At 35.5% G+C, this 17,032-nt stretch overlaps 2 protein-coding genes across 6 annotated transcripts; one reads left to right on the top strand and one right to left on the bottom strand.

Annotated features, from left to right (window-relative positions):
• The first annotated feature begins 447 nt into the window (after positions 1–447).
• On the top strand, positions 448–4,199 carry LOC121241554 (peptidyl-prolyl cis-trans isomerase CYP22). Of its 2 annotated transcripts, XR_005935737.1 has the most exons (8): positions 448–685; positions 783–806; positions 1,026–1,113; positions 1,892–1,984; positions 2,569–2,601; positions 3,233–3,289; positions 3,728–3,907; positions 4,038–4,199. XR_005935737.1 is itself a non-coding variant. In XM_041139377.1 (7 exons), exons 1-7 carry the CDS (start codon positions 525–527, stop codon positions 3,836–3,838), a joined length of 567 nt encoding a protein of 188 aa, XP_040995311.1. In that variant the 5' UTR covers positions 448–524; the 3' UTR covers positions 3,839–3,967. The 2 variants fall into 2 exon arrangements, 1 of the variants encoding a protein (XP_040995311.1); XM_041139377.1 differs by lacking the exon at positions 4,038–4,199 and having other exon boundaries at positions 3,728–3,967.
• Positions 4,200–6,821: 2,622 nt separating this feature from the next.
• On the bottom strand, positions 6,822–14,240 carry LOC121241134 (transcription factor TGA2-like). Of its 4 annotated transcripts, none has more exons than XM_041138774.1 (11): positions 14,059–14,240; positions 12,596–12,699; positions 12,032–12,108; positions 11,730–11,918; positions 11,379–11,450; positions 11,232–11,291; positions 10,338–10,415; positions 10,040–10,091; positions 8,765–9,036; positions 7,679–7,927; positions 6,822–7,304 (listed from the first exon to the last, which is right to left on the bottom strand). In XM_041138774.1, exons 1-11 carry the CDS (start codon positions 14,100–14,102, stop codon positions 7,158–7,160), a joined length of 1,344 nt encoding a protein of 447 aa, XP_040994708.1. In that variant the 5' UTR covers positions 14,103–14,240; the 3' UTR covers positions 6,822–7,157. The 4 variants fall into 4 exon arrangements, with proteins under 4 accessions (XP_040994708.1, XP_040994709.1, XP_040994710.1 ...); XM_041138775.1 differs by having other exon boundaries at positions 13,985–14,209; XM_041138776.1 differs by lacking the exon at positions 12,596–12,699 and having other exon boundaries at positions 11,730–12,108; positions 14,059–14,216.
• Between the last annotated feature and the right edge of the window lie 2,792 nt (positions 14,241–17,032).

The following is a 17,032-nucleotide window of genomic DNA, read 5'->3' as shown; positions in this document are numbered from 1 at the left end:
ACTCCCAAATTTACCTACTTATTTTAAAATGAGTATTATGCGAGAACTGTAAATATCATTTCACTTTTTTATCATATTGATTGATGAGTAATTTTACATACAACCATAAAGTTTGTAACCGTTGCATAATCGTTTTGAAAAATAGTGAGGTCTACTATTAAAAATTTAATTTTTTTTATGTGAGTCCATTGTTTTATTTATTTTTTAAAGCGATTACGTAGAAATTACATAATTCACGACTGCAAATATCTTTTCTCTTGGTTGACATAATTCATTTTAAATAATTTCATATATTTCAAATTAATTTATATTTAAGGAGTTGATGTATAAATCAAATGCCATAAAAAAACAATAAATAAGTCGATAAAAATTATTTTGATAAACGATATGATAAATTGGGCCGAGCTGAAGCCCACACCATTTGCTTCAAATATACGCACAACCACGCCATCCATAAACCCCAAACTGAGAAGAGGGAAAGGAAAATCAATTAGAAGGAGTAAGAAGCTGCTCGTTTGACATCGATGGCATCAGGAGGAGGGAACACGGTGGAGTGGCAAGTGCGGCCGCCGAACCCGAAGAACCCAATCGTATTCTTTGACATAACCATCGGTAACATCCCCGCCGGCCGCATCAAGATGGAGCTCTTCGCCGATATCGCTCCCAAAACCGCAGAAAATTTCAGGTCTTGTCACTTCCCCCTCACACTTTCCCTCTCTTATGGTCCTTTTGCTTAAATTTACTAAAATGAGTTTACTTTGTATTTTTGTGTTACCCCGCAGGCAGTTCTGCACCGGCGAGTACAGGTAAAAATAGTGTAAATTTCACTCTCCCTCTCTCCGTCCCGCCCTCCCTCCCTCCCTCTCTCTCTCTCTCTCTCTCTCTCTCTCTCTCTCTCTCTCTATATATATATATATATATATATATATATCATATGCATGAACCTAGTTATTGAGTTTATAGTTTACTCATTTCAATTTCGGATTTTATATAAAATATTAGCTTAAGTGGGGCTAAATTGGCAGGAAAGCCGGGTTGCCTGTGGGTTACAAGGGATGCCAGTTCCATAGAGTGATTAAGGATTTCATGATTCAGGCTGGTGACTTCTTAAAGGTCGGTAGCACCCTCATTTGTTAAAAATGTAACAAGTCTACAAAGTCCTATCATTTTTGTTATTTCGTATATTTCTTATGGTAAAATGGGTTACACTAAGTTTTTTCAGTAGTTGATCTGTTTCTCTCTTTACATCCTATATGGTGATACAATTACACTACCATGCACGAACACGAACACATTCGAAGCTGAGGAATCTCCGAAAGACAAAGGGAACCGGAGCTGAGAACAAGATTGAAAGCACAATTTCTCATTTGAAGCGTGAGAATTGTCTGGTCAGTTGGGTCAGGAAGAGAGGGGGCTGGTCTTTTAGAGAATTGGGTATTTCGTGACATATGTCCAATAAAAGCCCTTCTTTCTTTTGAGTGAGGGATGCTCAAGTGTTGATTGAGGGACAGAGATAGAAAGGAGAGGAACTATTGATAGAGTCATAACAGCCACACTTTACTGACACACCTTTATTTGCATTCCTGTTATTATATAACAACACGTCCACTAGACCGGTACAAGGATATTGCATTGAGACTCCTGTTGCGGGAACTAAGGTTTCAAAGCTGCTGGAGCAGTTCCTTAGGAAACTAGCGAGCCTGATAAAAGGCTTTTCATGCTGTAGCACTTATCCATCTACACCTGTAATCCTTAAAAATTCTACTTCTACAATCATATATTATTTTATCACCTGAATAATACTGAGACCTGTTTTATAGTCATGCAATTCTTTTTTTTTTTTTTTTTTTGTCAGTATGTGCAATTCTTATTACTACAGTATTCTTTGCAGGGTGATGGTAGTGGATGTATTTCCATCTACGGACATAAGTTTGATGATGAAAATTTTGTTGCCAAACACACTGGTCCTGGTCTGTTATCAATGGTATGTGTCTGTCTTGTTGAAAATTATATGCCATGATAAACTATTGGCTGTGCCTTTCCTGTGTTCTTGGAGTGTTCATAATCTTAGCTGTAACTTATCATCTTTAGAGACTTGGGATAGCATCTATGGCTTGCATCCTGGACTTGTATGAAAACAGCTTCCCAATACATTAATAAATAAACTGCACTATTGTGAGGACATAAACATATTTGCCGCTTTTGTTGGGTCATTGATGATGCTGTCTGGAGAACTTCCTCTGAATTATCTTATAATATCTACTTTATATAGCCTCTCATGCTAAACAGCTAAACTATACTATAATTTAAAATTGATTTAATTCATCGAATTTTGCGAGGCTTGTAAAGAATTCAGTAGACTTCATTATAACAGGATTAGAGGAGAGTTGGCTAATGGAAATAAGCTCTTACAGTTCGCTTATGTGTATGAGCTAATATTTATGTGTATGAGCTAATATCTTTACCAAACCTCATGTTCTTTCCATGAATTTAGTACAAAATTTTGTTATGATATAAGCGTATTCAAGATGCTAAGAAGGATCATCTTTTTTCCTCCTCTTTCTGCAGGCAAATAGCGGACCAAATTCTAATGGTAGTCAGGTCATTCATCAACTTTATATATATATCTCTCTCTCTCTCACACACACACACATACACGCACGCACGCACACGGTCATCTTTTTGGGCCATAATATGATGTGCAGCAATAATTGGCCCCACTTCAGTTACCTGCCAAGTATGGGATGCATTTAGGTGGGCTGAGATGGGGAACTAGAAACCAGCCCTGCCCCCGCTCAGGGGTTGGGTAGATCACCTTTACAAAATATAAATTATAGCATGCATGCCGGTATGGGTACTTCATATAACGGGTGTTTTGATATTATTTCAGTAAGATAATTTTATTGTCAGCCTTACCACTGAAGTTGCTAATTTTGTAGGCTCCTCAACCTTAGCTGTTTAGTCTTAGAAAGGATGTAACCAAACTAGGAAGGAAGTCCTTCTATCCCTTGATCAAGTATCCTTTAACTCATGTTATATGTGTTGGTACATGCATATTTGGTAATATAGGCACACAGTTTGAGTTTAAACCTGTTGCCCCATTTCCCCTTCATTGATGTTCAAAGTAACAGGAGACTGACTTATGTTCAAATGAGTTCCATTGAAGTTTTCCTAATTTTTTTCGCTGTTAACTGTTGTATTTTGTGTTGATTAAAATTCTCATTTACTGCAGTTCTTTATAACTTGTGCAAAATGCGACTGGCTTGACAATAAGCACGTTGTATTTGGGGTATGCTCTAACTCTTGCTGAATTTTACTGTACAATTTATTCATGAAAAATACCAAAATTGCACACAATAATTGAGTGTTCCCTATTGTTGGTTGGGTCAGTTTGGCATGCTATTGAAGTGAATCAAGGTACCTGGCATCAGTATTAGGACTGATCTGATCTGAAAACTGGAATGATTTAGTTAACCCAAGAACTAGACAAACACAACCCAAGATCTAGTGGTTCGGTTATCCCGTTCAGATCTTCATGGAACGCTTATCAATTGCTTTCAAACTTTTAAATGATTTATCTTTTCTTTGTGTGTTGATAAGGTGGAGTCGTTATTTTCTGTTGTGATGGCCAAAACATGTTTTATTGTATTTATTTATTTTTTTCGCTGCTTTCCCAGATGGAATAGTCTTTTTGATATGTTATTTACTTTTCTCAATTTCTATGCAGAGAGTGCTCGGAGATGGCCTTTTGGTTGTCAGGAAGATTGAGAATGTGGCTACGGGACCCAACAACCGGCCTAAGCTCGCATGTATTATTGCTGAGTGTGGGGAAATGTAAACTTAGTTGAGAAACATGCCTAACATAAATTATATCCACGACCCATAGATAGCTGATTCTCCAAATCAAGTGAGACCATTATCAATAGGGATTTCCTTCAATCAGTGGAAAACATGTTATCATTCTCAATATTGCGTTTCTGCTAAATGGTTTTTTCTTCACTCAGCTATAGAAGTCTCAATCCTATTTGTGCGTGCAGATAGAATGTTTTTGTCTTTTGTCCTCTATGGGGGTTATTCTATTATCCAATGCTGGTTCTACATGAGTGGGATCTTGAAGAGGTGGCTTGAATAAAAGTCCCACATAACCATTTTTTTTTTCCAATGAACTATTTTCTAGACTCCATTCACTTGGGATTGACCCTCCATAGCCACTGCATGGGAGGATGGCTCCTCCCATCTTTTTCTAATAATGGTTTTGCCTTTTTAGTTTAATTTATGGAAAATGATAAATTTGCAACTTTTTTTGTAATTATTTTCCCCCTCTACTCGAATAGAGGGGTTTTTATGTGAAATTGAGATGATATGAAATGGTACAATGATATCGGTTGATTATAAAATAAGTTGTAAAATAATTATAAAAGAGTTAAAGAATAGATAAGATAAACTTCCATTCAACGTAAAACCCATTTTGGTGGCTATCACTTCTCAGTGGTATGGTGATGAAAACGACGTTGCACTCTAAAAGTTGCCCATGATCAGCATCTGTTCTTGTATGATAGATCTCTTCAATTGTGATAACAGAAACCAGCACCAGCAGTTTGTCACAGTCCAAGAACGAGTACAAGGCCTCAGTAATTGTATTTGATACTTAGGTTGTGTGTAGTGAGGTGATCTCATATATTTTGTAAGTAGTAGTGAAAAAATAATGATAGAATATTGAATAATAGTGAAAAGTAGGCGAAAAGTAATAATAAAATAATGAATAGTAGTGGAGTATTCTCATCTACTACCCAAACTAGCCTTTGAAGCTTTATATTTTGGTTGGAACATAAAAGTGTAAATTTTGGCGTTTCTTCTTCTTAAAAGACTTCCTTGGATTGCGAGTAAGTAGATGTTTTTCTATTCATTGTCGAAGAAGTTACAACAGATCTTTCTAGAATTCTAGTGAGAGTCCATTGCTGCTTCCTAATCTCAGTTAGTTTTCGAACCCTTACTCCTAGTAGGCATTTGAAGCATCCACATTCTTTCACCCAAGGTGTTTTTTAAAACTCAAAAGAGTTTTTTTTTCCCTCTCTTTGATAAGTGCTTAGCTTATGGAATTTGGCGTTGGAAGGGAAATTCTCCATTAATACTTGGAAGACGGGGGCCGCATTCCTTACAAGGGTATACAACAATCCGCTTTCCAACATACTACTTTGCTGTCCATAGTTTCTCATGCTGTGGAGAAATGGCATCAATGGTGTCGGAGACATCTTCTGTGGTATTGTTCTAGGAGTATGGGAAGAACAATTTGGTTGGGTGAGATGAAGTTTGTGCCTCCCCAGGAACGAAGTCATCTGAAGATAAGATTGTTGTCATAAATAGGGAGCATTTAGTGGACTATTGAAGTCTCCATTGACAGATCTTATGTTAGTTTTATGAGGATAGAGTGAGAGCATGATTTAGTTGAGGAGAGTGTTCATAGCCACACGAATTTAATTGGGATTAAGGCTTTAAGTTTAGTTGAAGAGATATGTATGTTCCTTCTGAACACTATAGCGTTGAATTGGGTAGTGTTTAATGCATTATATGGCCCTAATGCTGTCTCTTAAACTACAGTCTGCTTATTCAATACTTAAATGTATGGATCTTTTCCTTTGTGTTTTGAGAAATCTAGATACTGCCCACAATATTATCTGAACTTTGCTGGTTCGACTGCTCCTCGGATAAAGTTCCAAGTGGGATTTTGAAGTTGAAACTAATCCACCTTTTATAGTTTATGTACTAGAGTTGATAACTTTGACTGAATAATTTATTCTGTGCTTGACTAGAAGGTGGGGTATGGAGCGTGCTTGAATAAATTGCACATCTTTTCACATGGAGTCCATAGTTTTGATTGTTTTAATAATTTTAAACAATTTAGATAGTGCTTGCACAGTAGGAGATACATTTGTAAGATGTCTTGTAATAATTATGAATTGAAAAAGTCTCTCACCCGTCAACCTCGCATATGCAAATACTTCGGATACAAAAGAATTACATAAAAATAAATTTATAAATTGATATCGTTTGATGTGATACGTCAGATTGTAAAGTTATTTTTATTATAAAGTAGATATAATGAATCTTATAAGACTACGTCAGTTTATAAGTTTGTTTTTATATAATCTTTTTGTGTCTGTACCAGTTCTCTATAATAAATCTGCAGGTGATTGACATGTTGCTCTTCAAGGGAATGGAAGAGCTGAATAACATTGTGGAACATGCAAAGAAGAGGCACCACATTGTTGGGCAGTATGTGGTGTGGGTCGTCAAGGGCACCAAGGATCAAGGCATCTCCTACTTTCTCAAGAACTTTTACAACAGCAACTACTTCTGAATCTTTACTCTTCAACAAAGTAGCCGCCAAAGCTCCTACTTTCCTACACGTTGCAAATGAAAAATCGAGACTGAAATTCAGCCATCCACCAACAGAGGTCATTGTTTGTCATTACACTCGAACTCTTGAAGAGAAATATTTTAGTCACAAAGAGATATTATAAAAATAAATTTATGAATTGACGTGATTTGATATAATACGTTAAATTCTAAAATAGATCTAACGTAAGTCGCGTTATTTTATAGATTTACTTTCGTGAAATTTCTTTATAATTGTAGCATTTCTCATTCTTGAAACACTCTCTTGGCACAACTCAAAGTCAATTGTAATTTAGATTCAATGATTACAAAGAATTATAACAGAAACACGAATATCCCAATTTTATTGAAACCAAATTGAGTACATATAACACGCCAAATTGAGTCTCATGGTAAAACTCAATAGAAAGCAGTCAAACTGGTCATGGCTCAAGACTACTTCATACTCATTTTAAAATGCTGGGTTACATAGAATAAACAATAACATTATTATTGACAACAAACAAGATACATGTAGCTCATCCGACCATACCATTTCTAGATGATATGATTGTGAACATGATGGACAACGGAACACTAATATCAATGATACGCTGGAGTTCTAAGACTACAACACAGGAAAATTCTAGAAAAGAAAAACTGTAATGATGGCCGAGTATCCCCAGTACTGGATCAGAGAGTCAATTTGTAGTGAGATTTTTTTTTTTTCATTTTTCAGGATCCATAATTTTACCAGTCAGCGTTGGTGAAGCATAAGGGGTTCATTCTCTTGGGCGGGCAAGCCAGAGGGAACTAAGAGCACGTAGCCGGGAGAAATAGTCATGTATTGCAAGGAGAGCACGGGCTGATTGGCGTGTTGTCAATATCCGGTGCATTTGTTGCAGCGTTTGTTGCCGGAGATTGTCAGCCTGATGACAATAACTCACCCAAGAAAAAAAGGAAGAAAAGAAAATACATGAAAAGGTTGGACAACAATAAATATATGTAGAACTCCAAACTTCACCAAAAATTTAAGAGAAGATAGGTATTTTTCCTATGAAAAACATGAATAAACAGAAATTTGAAATTTGAAAAACTTGGAACTGCTCTAATTTCAAACATTCCCACGTCCAGTTTTTGGAGTGAAGTACATACAAAAAAAAAACTCATTGGTTTCTAGGCAATGGCAGCAAAAACTGTAGCACAGAAAAGAACTTACAAGATTGGGTCATGACAGAATTTCGAGTTTAAGCAGTAGGTAAGACGGGAGAGAACAAAAACAAAAAGAAGAAGCAGAAAATACCTGGCGAATGAACCCCTCAAGGGTCCCTAGCTTCCCCATGGCCATTGCCATTTGCCCCATGTAGTTCGCGACGTTCCCAGATGAACCTGAGGAACCAAGAGACCCACTGGATAGTGTCTCAGACAGGGATTGTTGCAATGCCTCCATCCCTTGAGATAATGCATCTTCCGCCTGTTGCGAAGACTGCTGCAAGTTGGTAATGCCTACTAGTTGCTGCTCTGTTAGAGGCTCCAATTGATTCAGAAGAAGCTGCAACCAAAACCAGTAATTTCAATTATGTTAAGAAGGGAAGGGAAGAGGGGGGGGGGGGGGGGAGACGCGGGCGCAAAGCTTAAGTGGTTTGGAGGTGAGACACAACAAAACATACATGAAATATGAGTTATTCTACAAGGAAGCCTTACACCACACAGCTCCACATGATTTGTCATTTTTGCCCTTCTATTTAAACACACACATATTTAAGCATTAAGATATAATGGAAAATATGAAAAATCACATGTTGTTAGGTGGAGGTGTGTGGTGTAAGGCTTCCATTTAGAATTTCTCATGAAATATATACAAATAAAGTGACAAACAACATGAATAAAGCCCCTATTTTGGAAAATACAACAAAGATAATAAAGTGAATATCTGAAAAACTAAAGATATCAAGACCAAGCCAACACTCTTGATAATGCTTAAAAGCTTAAATTATGGCCGTATAAAAGATGAACACATTCGATATAAAAAATCTTAAGCCATTACGTGCAGTTTCAGGCCTACATATAACTGTAGCATCGATTTTTTTCTTATTTGGCAAAAAGTATCAATGGTTAAAGAGGCAGAATTCTGTAAACAACCAAACTGAATCCAAGAAATGCATAACTAATTGGTTGACATAAAACTTACACTAACTGATTCAAGATCATAACAGATAGAGCACTTGAATTATAATAATTGTGAGGAGCATAAATGAATATACGCTAAGGTTTTTACCACTCCCTTTTCTGGGGTAAGATTACGATTACCATATTGACTTCTCCAATTCTAGTAAATGTTCCAGAACTAACCCTAATGAAAACCATCAAAACATCAAAATAACCTCACCTTCAAGAGCTCAGAAGATCGGAACCCACCAAGCCACAAGAAACACCTCTCAGCAGGTGTTTTCCACATGCCAGACAACAAATGGAAAACATCAGCCTTAGCTGCAATGCCCTTCTGCCTAAAAATCTCATCGTAGTGTGCCAAGATATTATCAACAATAATTCGTAGCTCCGTATCACTTGCATGAGAATTGACTGCTGATCTCAGTTCATTAATTTGCCGATTTTGCTCTTCCAGCCACCGCCCATATTCTACATCAAATGCCATTGCCCCTGTAAAAGGACACAGCTAACTTGATAATCTCGTTCACATGATGAAACTTAACCAAGAGAAAGGGGATCATATTGGAAGACAGATACACTACATCATAGGCTCTGACTGCAAATGTGCACATAGACATATCTGGTTTAAAATCCATATTTTGACAATGCAAAAGGTGGCAATAGTTATGCATAACAAAATTAATCACCCAAGAAGGAATTTTTACATAGACTAATTAGAGACTAATGAAAGCAATAGAGGAGAGCTAAATGAAATTGCCAAGAATTCAAAAGATTTCAGGGGTGCTAATTCCCCCTCCCCTCTCCTTATGCCTCACCCAATTTTCTCTGTATTTATGAGCCCAAGAATTTCCAACATCGCCATAACGCAATCTCATACTTGCAAGTTGCAATGTCGCAGCCAGCACCATCATCACAACTACATTGACCATAATCACCACAATTTCATGACCAACAGTTGCCTACTACCTCTCCATCGCACATACACATCCAAACGTGATACACTAGAAGCCAACAAACACAAAAAGCAATGTTTCATTGTGTTAGTGGGTGGGAGCTTGCACAGACTTTAAGTGGGGAAAAAATGGCACAAGAAGTACATTACCTCTAAAACAAAGAGGAAAGCAAGTACTATACCAGTATATTTTTCTCAACTAAGCACACGAATAAATCTAACAAACTTCAATCAACATTTGCAACAAATGACTCTTATCCCACACATACTGAAAAGATAGTTCTATTTTAAGTGCATTCACAGAATACATCAAGTAACATAAAAATTGTCAAATATATGAATAAAAAGAAAAATCATCGGCTTAATGTCATCCCAAGTTTTAGTATCATTATACAAGATAGCTAAGTTCCTGAATTTGTTGTTCCAACAAACTGGGGACTCTCACACAACCATCACGAACCAATCTAACTTAGTTCCAATGAAAAATTTGTAAACAGAACCATGCACGAGGGGGAATAATCAGGTTGAAGAAAGGAATACCATTTCCACTCATTGAATGGGCTTGGTCTCCTGAGCTTGATATGAAAATTCCCTACAGGAGAGAAAAAAAGAAAAGAAAATGTAAGTCTTTTTTTCTTGTTTGGTTGGTAAGGCAAACCTAAGACTGACCACAGCCCAACCTACCCCTTTACCAACTAATCCAAAGGTGGGGCTGAAAAGTTATAAAAAAGAAATGAACAGATACACAAGCTATCCACATCTATCTAGGAGATTAATCACCACAAAATAAAGCCAAAACTAGGCAATCTGATCATGAAAAAAGATAACCCAGACTAACCTGCTGTCTTGCTCGTTGCAGCTCCTGCTCTAGTTGGGTCAGCTTCAAACGACTACTCTCCAGCTGTTGGACATATGCCTGCACCAGGATGGATGCAATTTAATGAAGGGGACTCATAGAAACTAGTTGACATATGCAACAATTGTGCTCCATGGAAAAATGGTAGGAACATGATTTACGTTTAGGTGGTAGGGGTAACAATCATAGAAAAAGGGGTCGAGGGAAGACTAAAGGGAGGGCATCATGAAGACATTCTCGTAGAGAGAGTTTTGGGTGGAGTATTAGTCTTACGGGAAACAAGGGGTTGGGGTTAGGGAGGTGTGTTTTTATTCCAATTCAGGCTTGGTGTATTTTGGGTAGTTTTTCACGAGCTTTTTGGATCTTTAGGAGCTCTCTAGTATGGGGCTAGGTGTTTTCTTGTATATGTCCAGTGTACTTGATTACTCCTATTGATATATATAATATTTTTACTTATAAAAAAAAAATCATAAAAAACTTGCAAGCATGTTGACATAAAGCCTACTTCCAAGTTGCAAGTAACAAAACATTACTTACTATAAATGAAGGTTATATTTGTCTCTCTTTACAGACTTGAGATGAATAGGATTTCCCAAATGCAATGACATTAGAGTTTGAGATCATATAACATGTGTGTGCGTGTGTACACGCGAGCATGCATGTGCATCAATGAATATTAAGAAGCCCAAATTCCAGGAATAAACTGCAATCCGATAGGAAAAAAACTGAGAAACAGCGTGATTGTTTTGTGAAGAAGAGATTTCACAATGATGTAAATGAACTAGGTCTTTATAAAGCTTGGAACTAATGAAACTACATGCTGGAAATTAACTGCCCAAAAACAGCAGTACAACAACACTGTATATAATCCCATACTTTTTTCCTCAATCGGCTTTTTCTTGCAGCCTCCCGATTTTGAGCAAGCCTGCGGAGAGTCTGTAAAGTATAATCAATCAAAAGATCATGAATCCCTGCATGAAACGGCACATATATAATCCATGTACATAATTTAATTCATATGACCTTCTGATCTGATTTATCCTTTGATCTGTCACTGGAATCAGAAGCTAAATTACCAAGAGATTGGCCGTCAAACTGCAGAAAGTGAGAAATTCATTGTCAAAATGCCACCAATATTGATTATGATCAGCCGGATTTTCCAATAATTTCAAAAGTAGAATACTTCTGTTTGTGAAACAGGAGCACAAAGAAGTATCTAAACTGGGAACCATAAACACTTGTGAAACACGATCCTTAATATTTGGTACCAGCCAATTAGAGCCCTATGCAGAATGTATAAGATAATGCAGTGAAGTTTTTCAAAGTGAAAAGGTAAAAATAACATATCAAGAGAGGAGATGAACAAAACATCACCCCCTGATTCTTGTCATCATCTGTTGAGATATCAGTCCCGGGACTTGCATCAGCCATTGCAGGCTCTTTCCTGTTCTCTAGATGACCACTTGATATAGAAACCAGATTTGATGGTTGAGCCTTTTCTAATGGCAGCCTCTGATGCTCCACTTGGAAAGCAAATGGATTTATATCAAGTGAACTTGGTGACTGCTTTGGCCAAAAGAAAAACACATAGATAGAATAATCAAAAAAAGGCTACTACAAGTGATCTAAATCACCAAATGAGAAAGTTTTCAACTTTAAGGGATAAAATAACTTGCCTTATCGGAAGTGCCAATATGAAGGGCATAGGATGCAACTGCTTGCCCACTTACTCTTGTCGAACGAATCACGTTATCTGTACTAACACATCATACAAGGTTCCTTCTCAGAAGAATGAGAGGGGGAGGGAGAGAGGGAGAAACTGATTGATAATTTTAATTGTACTCAATTGGAATAAGGGAAAATTTGAAATACAATCAAATCTGCTCTAGGAATGCTCATGGCTACGAGAAACGTTAACCAGCCCTATATTAGTTGCAACTAGTATATCTTGATATCTTTTTCTTAGTTACAAGCAGTATATTGATTGATAGGGTTTAGGTCCATCATTCCTCCTACACATAAATGCCCGTCAAGTGATTTAAATAAGATATCTTAAGTTGTAAATGAGCTATCAGACATGGTATCTACAGTTATACTTGATATTTTAGACAAGGTATCTGAAGAAAAAAAGTGCCACTAAGAACACAACATACAGAACAGTTGTCATGGTGTTGCAGATGAAATGATACAGCCAAGTATGCTTGCTCCTAAACGTGGGAGTTTGGTTACTAAATACTTACTTCCAGTCAGGTCAGCAGCATCCTCCAATTGAAATCCAACTGATTGATCAATCCCCCCAAAATCAGAAATGCGAGAAGAATGTATTGAATTTCCCTTTGTGCAACTGAAAATTATTCTCCAAATTATAGCCACCCAAGTTGTACCCCAAAATGCTGTACTAATGTCATCTCGAGATGCTATAATCTCAAAATCCCTCCAGAACTAGAACCCTAGAGAAATCCTTTTGATCTAACTACACAAATGGAAAGAAGATTTTTGAAAGAAAGCAAGGATTGGTCAATCAAAAGAGTTTTCCTTTTTACTTTCAGTTGGGTGGTTGCTCTAGGGAAAGTTTTGACCAGGGATAACCTTAGAAACGTGGTTTGCGTATTGCTGGTTGGTGTGTCATGTGCAAGAAGGATGGTGAATCTGTAAATCATCTCTTTCTTCATTGTGAGGTGGCAAGTCTTTATGGAATGAGGTTTTGAGGGAAGGAAATGTGTAGCTGCCAGATGGAATATGATTCCTTTGTGTTTGATGTGGTGTCTTTGGCTGGAAATGAATGTGAGATGTTTTGAAGACAATGAGCGTTCTTTCGGTGAACTTTGGAATTTTTTCTTTTCTACTTTGTGCTTGTGGGCTAGGATTTTTGTAAGGAATGACGATGATTATGTACTGAATCTGTACTAGTCTTTTTTCCCGCTTCTAGAGTGTAGTAGGTATTTCCTTTGTATACTTCATGTGTAGCCTATTCTTGGTAATAAATCTTTTATTCATTATTAAAAAAAAAAAAACAGTAATTGCACACACCAGACAGTAAAACATGCAAATTTAGGGTGTTGGTACTCCACGACCTACAATCATAGTAATTGTCGTTAAATGGTTTCCAGTCAAGCCAGCTAAACCCAAGCCAAGGCCAACATATTTTATGTTAGGGAAACCTGTTACCCCAAAGTAATGGCAAAAAAAGTTTAGAAATCTGGACGCCCACCCTCAAAAACCTATGGTTAACAGGAATTGGAAAGTAAAAGAATGCTCAAGAGAAGATCTAAAATGAAACCTTTTTCAAAAGAAATAGGATGCTTCAAGAAACAATATGGGAGAATAGCAGATTTAGGTTAAGAACTTATGCAGAATATGAAAACCAGTGCTCGAAATGCTTTGAATCATAAATCTTAAAATTTAGACTTGTGTTATCTGTGAAAATTTTGCTTCTAATTCATTCTGTAAAGTTTCTGTGAAAGCTCTCGAACAATTTCAGCTATTTGAAGACTAATCTGAGCTCAACTCAACAGTATCCAAATGCTCAAATCCTCGGAAATAAAATAAAAAATAAAACCCTTAAGAAGATCAAAATCACCCCACTCTTAAGTTGCGCAGTAATTTGAGCAGGAAAAATCAGTACTCACTCGAATTACAGCGAAGTTTGAGCAGGAAATATCAGTACCAGCTCGAATTACAGCGAAGTTTGAACCAAACCCACCTTGGATTTTGACGATGATACGATGGTTGGGGTCTGTATATCATTGGGTTAAGCGAGAGAGGAAAATAGAGCAGCGACGTTTGGATAATTCCAATCTCAAAACGTCTTCTTTGGGGAAATCTTCCACTTACCGATGACTAATTATTTTTTATTTGCTTTCTTTCTTCTAATGCTTAGTGCTTTGACATGATTTTCTTTTTTCTTTTTTCTTTTTTCCTAATGATTTCTAAATATTTTCACAGCGTTTTCTTCGCTGTTACTGTGTCAGAGATACTGACACGGTAAGAATACAGCCAGTCCAAGTCAGCTTACTGTCAGTAAGGGAGTTCCGCTCCCCTGCGGTTAGTTTCATAATCAACTACTGATGATGTTTCCTGCTCCAGATTTTCCCACGCATACAATACCAGGTTGTTGATGCCTTGGCCCCGACAACAGTTAATAATATTACAGTAATGTTGTTATATTTATAATTATTTTGTAATTTTAAAAATATTATTTAAAATTAAAATTAAATAATTTTTAACAATTTTTACAAGATAATATTATTCGTAAAATAATTTTATGTGTATCAATTATCATTTTTAAATTATTATTAAAAATAATTATGTGTTTAGGCATATATTTAAGTATGGAAAATTATATTTTGTAAAGAGTGAAATAAATAAATTATATTTTGTTCCTCAGATTTTCACTCCTTAGAAAATATAAGCTGTAATCTTCTTAATTCCTCGTTAAATTAATATCATGTAAAGGATTAGATCTTAACGTGCAGCTAATATATTGATGATTGATGGATATTTGACTCTCTTAATATTTTAATATTGAGATCAACTCTCTTAATATTTTAATATTGATATCATGTTTTCGTAGATGAGATGAGAATATATATGTTTTCGTAGTTAAATAAAATATTATTAAAATATATATTTTTAATATTATTTTTGTTTTGAAATTTGAAAAAATTGAATTATTTATTTTATTTTGTGTGAGAATTTAAAAAAATTATAATGATGAATTAAGAGAAGTTGTGAAAATAAACGAGACCTAAATGAGTTAATATCAATTTAATATTGATGCAATGACTAGATATAGTATAAATAACTAATTTCATGGCAAAAAGTTCATGATATCATCTCTGACCATTTTTTAAGCCAACGAAGTTATTAGAGAAAACTTGAAACTTAGACATATTGATAAGATCATTTGCTTTTTCTTAAAGCTCAACCTCCTCCTAAGTAAAAGTGTGATGAAGAAAAACTATGAATCAATAGGATTTCTTCGGGAAGTTGGAGACTTTAAGAGAAAGAAAATGACATTAGATGGGGTATATTGCTTTTTATTTTTTATTTTAAAAAAAAAGATTGATAAAAATATAAGATATTATAGGAAAAAAATTTATCTTTTGTAAAAACAAAGTACTCTTGTCATTAAAATAACAAATACATAATAGAATGTACACATGTGCTATATATTAGGAGGAATTGAAATTTGCCCACTTTGAAGAAAATATAAATAGAAAATTTGCAGTAAAACCAAAATATAATAAAAAATATATATATTGAGAAATATGATTATTACATATAATGGGCAATGGTAAAGGGTAAACTTGCAGTTGTGAGAAGATAAATGATCTTATTGGGATATATGTCACTCTACAATAATGTTTTGAATATCGTACCGGACGCCGTATCGGTCAAGGCACTAGAACGAAATATTTCAGTACCGGTACCGTTTCGGAATAGCGTTTCGAGATAGTCGATATATGAATAAATTATATATATAAATATATATAAAAATTATATTCCAAAATAATAGTCTATATATAAATAAATTATATATAAATACATATATATATAAATTATAAATAGTCTAGTCTAAATTGGGGGTTAAAAAATAAGCTTGTAATTTGAAAAAACGAAAAAAAAAAAAAAACACAGGCCGAAATATAGGCCGGTACAGGCCGAAATTTAGGCCGGTATGACCGGTACCGGCCGGTACGGCCGGTATTTTGGCCGGTGGTACTATACCGGTCAGACGGCCGAAACAAAAAATTTCGACTTACGAAATTTAAAACACTGCTCTACAATAAATAATAGAATTGAAAAATGATGTAAAACCGATTGATAGATAGATTGTGTAATAGACATAAACTGAAATGTTGATATCGACAAGTATTAATTCAGAAAAAAGTTACCAACATACATTGATTCACCTGGTTGTGGTTTTGGTGGAAATTTTCTGGATGAAAAAAATCTGATTCATAATCTCTTTTGAGTTTAAATGCATTTATTACTTTTGATTTACTTGAAAAATAGTGAGCTCAATTAACAATGTGACTAAGGAGTTACCTGCAGGTGTATTTTTTGAGGTATTAAATATGGAATTTTTTTCTTCTTATAAAAATCTATTGACAAATACTAACAAAATTTTCTCATACATGTATTTGTCCTAAACACCACAAAAGTAAAAGTTATCATAATGATTTCCATCTCGCCCAATTGACCATAGAAAATCTAGTTTTCTTCTCTACCAATCACAACCAACACACAATGAACTACAAAGAAACGTGTGAGAATGAAGAAAGTTCCAAAACTGATATTTTTTGTTGTATCCAAAAACAGTGGCAAGATGCATTGGTTCTGATAGTTGTAGTTCTAATGGAAAAATTCTCATATAAAAAATCTAATTAATGATATTTTCTAAGTTTGTATGGATTAATTGCTTTTGATTTTTCTTACTACAAACAAGACTTTTTGACACTCTCGTCTTATGAGATTTGAGAGTTACAGTTCTAATGGAAAAATTCTCATATAGAAAATGTAATGCCCCCAACCGCTTAGGATGGAACAGAGACTTAAAATGTCGGGACATGTAACACAAGGTTTCATACTCCCATCCATGATAGTTAATATGTAATGCATCTTAGTATGCAACTAGCAATATACAATAATCGCAACAGAATAAGGGTGATTAG

Source organism: Juglans microcarpa x Juglans regia, chromosome 7S, assembly GCF_004785595.1.
Source record: "Juglans microcarpa x Juglans regia isolate MS1-56 chromosome 7S, Jm3101_v1.0, whole genome shotgun sequence".
NCBI lineage: Eukaryota > Viridiplantae > Streptophyta > Magnoliopsida > Fagales > Juglandaceae > Juglans > Juglans microcarpa x Juglans regia.
The sequence above is the reverse complement of the archived record's forward strand: the minus strand, read 5'-3'. Positions and strand labels throughout refer to the sequence as shown.

What these genes read in the sequence shown, in the direction of transcription:
- LOC121241134 (XM_041138774.1), bottom strand. Translation starts at nt 14,102, where the DNA reads ATGATATACAGACCCCAACCATCGTATCATCGTCAAAATCCAAG. An exon ending in AGGATAAATCAGATCAGAAG is followed by an intron (nt 11,292 to 11,378) that starts GTCATATGAATT and finishes TATACTTTACAG; the next exon opens with ACTCTCCGCAGGCTTGCTCA. An exon ending in GATCTTCTGAGCTCTTGAAG is followed by an intron (nt 7,928 to 8,764) that starts GTGAGGTTATTT and finishes TTTTGGTTGCAG; the next exon opens with CTTCTTCTGAATCAATTGGA.
- LOC121241554 (XM_041139377.1), top strand. Translation starts at nt 525, where the DNA reads ATGGCATCAGGAGGAGGGAACACGGTGGAGTGGCAAGTGCGGCCGCCG. An exon ending in CAAATTCTAATGGTAGTCAG is followed by an intron (nt 2,602 to 3,232) that starts GTCATTCATCAA and finishes CATTTACTGCAG; the next exon opens with TTCTTTATAACTTGTGCAAA. An exon ending in ATAAGCACGTTGTATTTGGG is followed by an intron (nt 3,290 to 3,727) that starts GTATGCTCTAAC and finishes ATTTCTATGCAG; the next exon opens with AGAGTGCTCGGAGATGGCCT.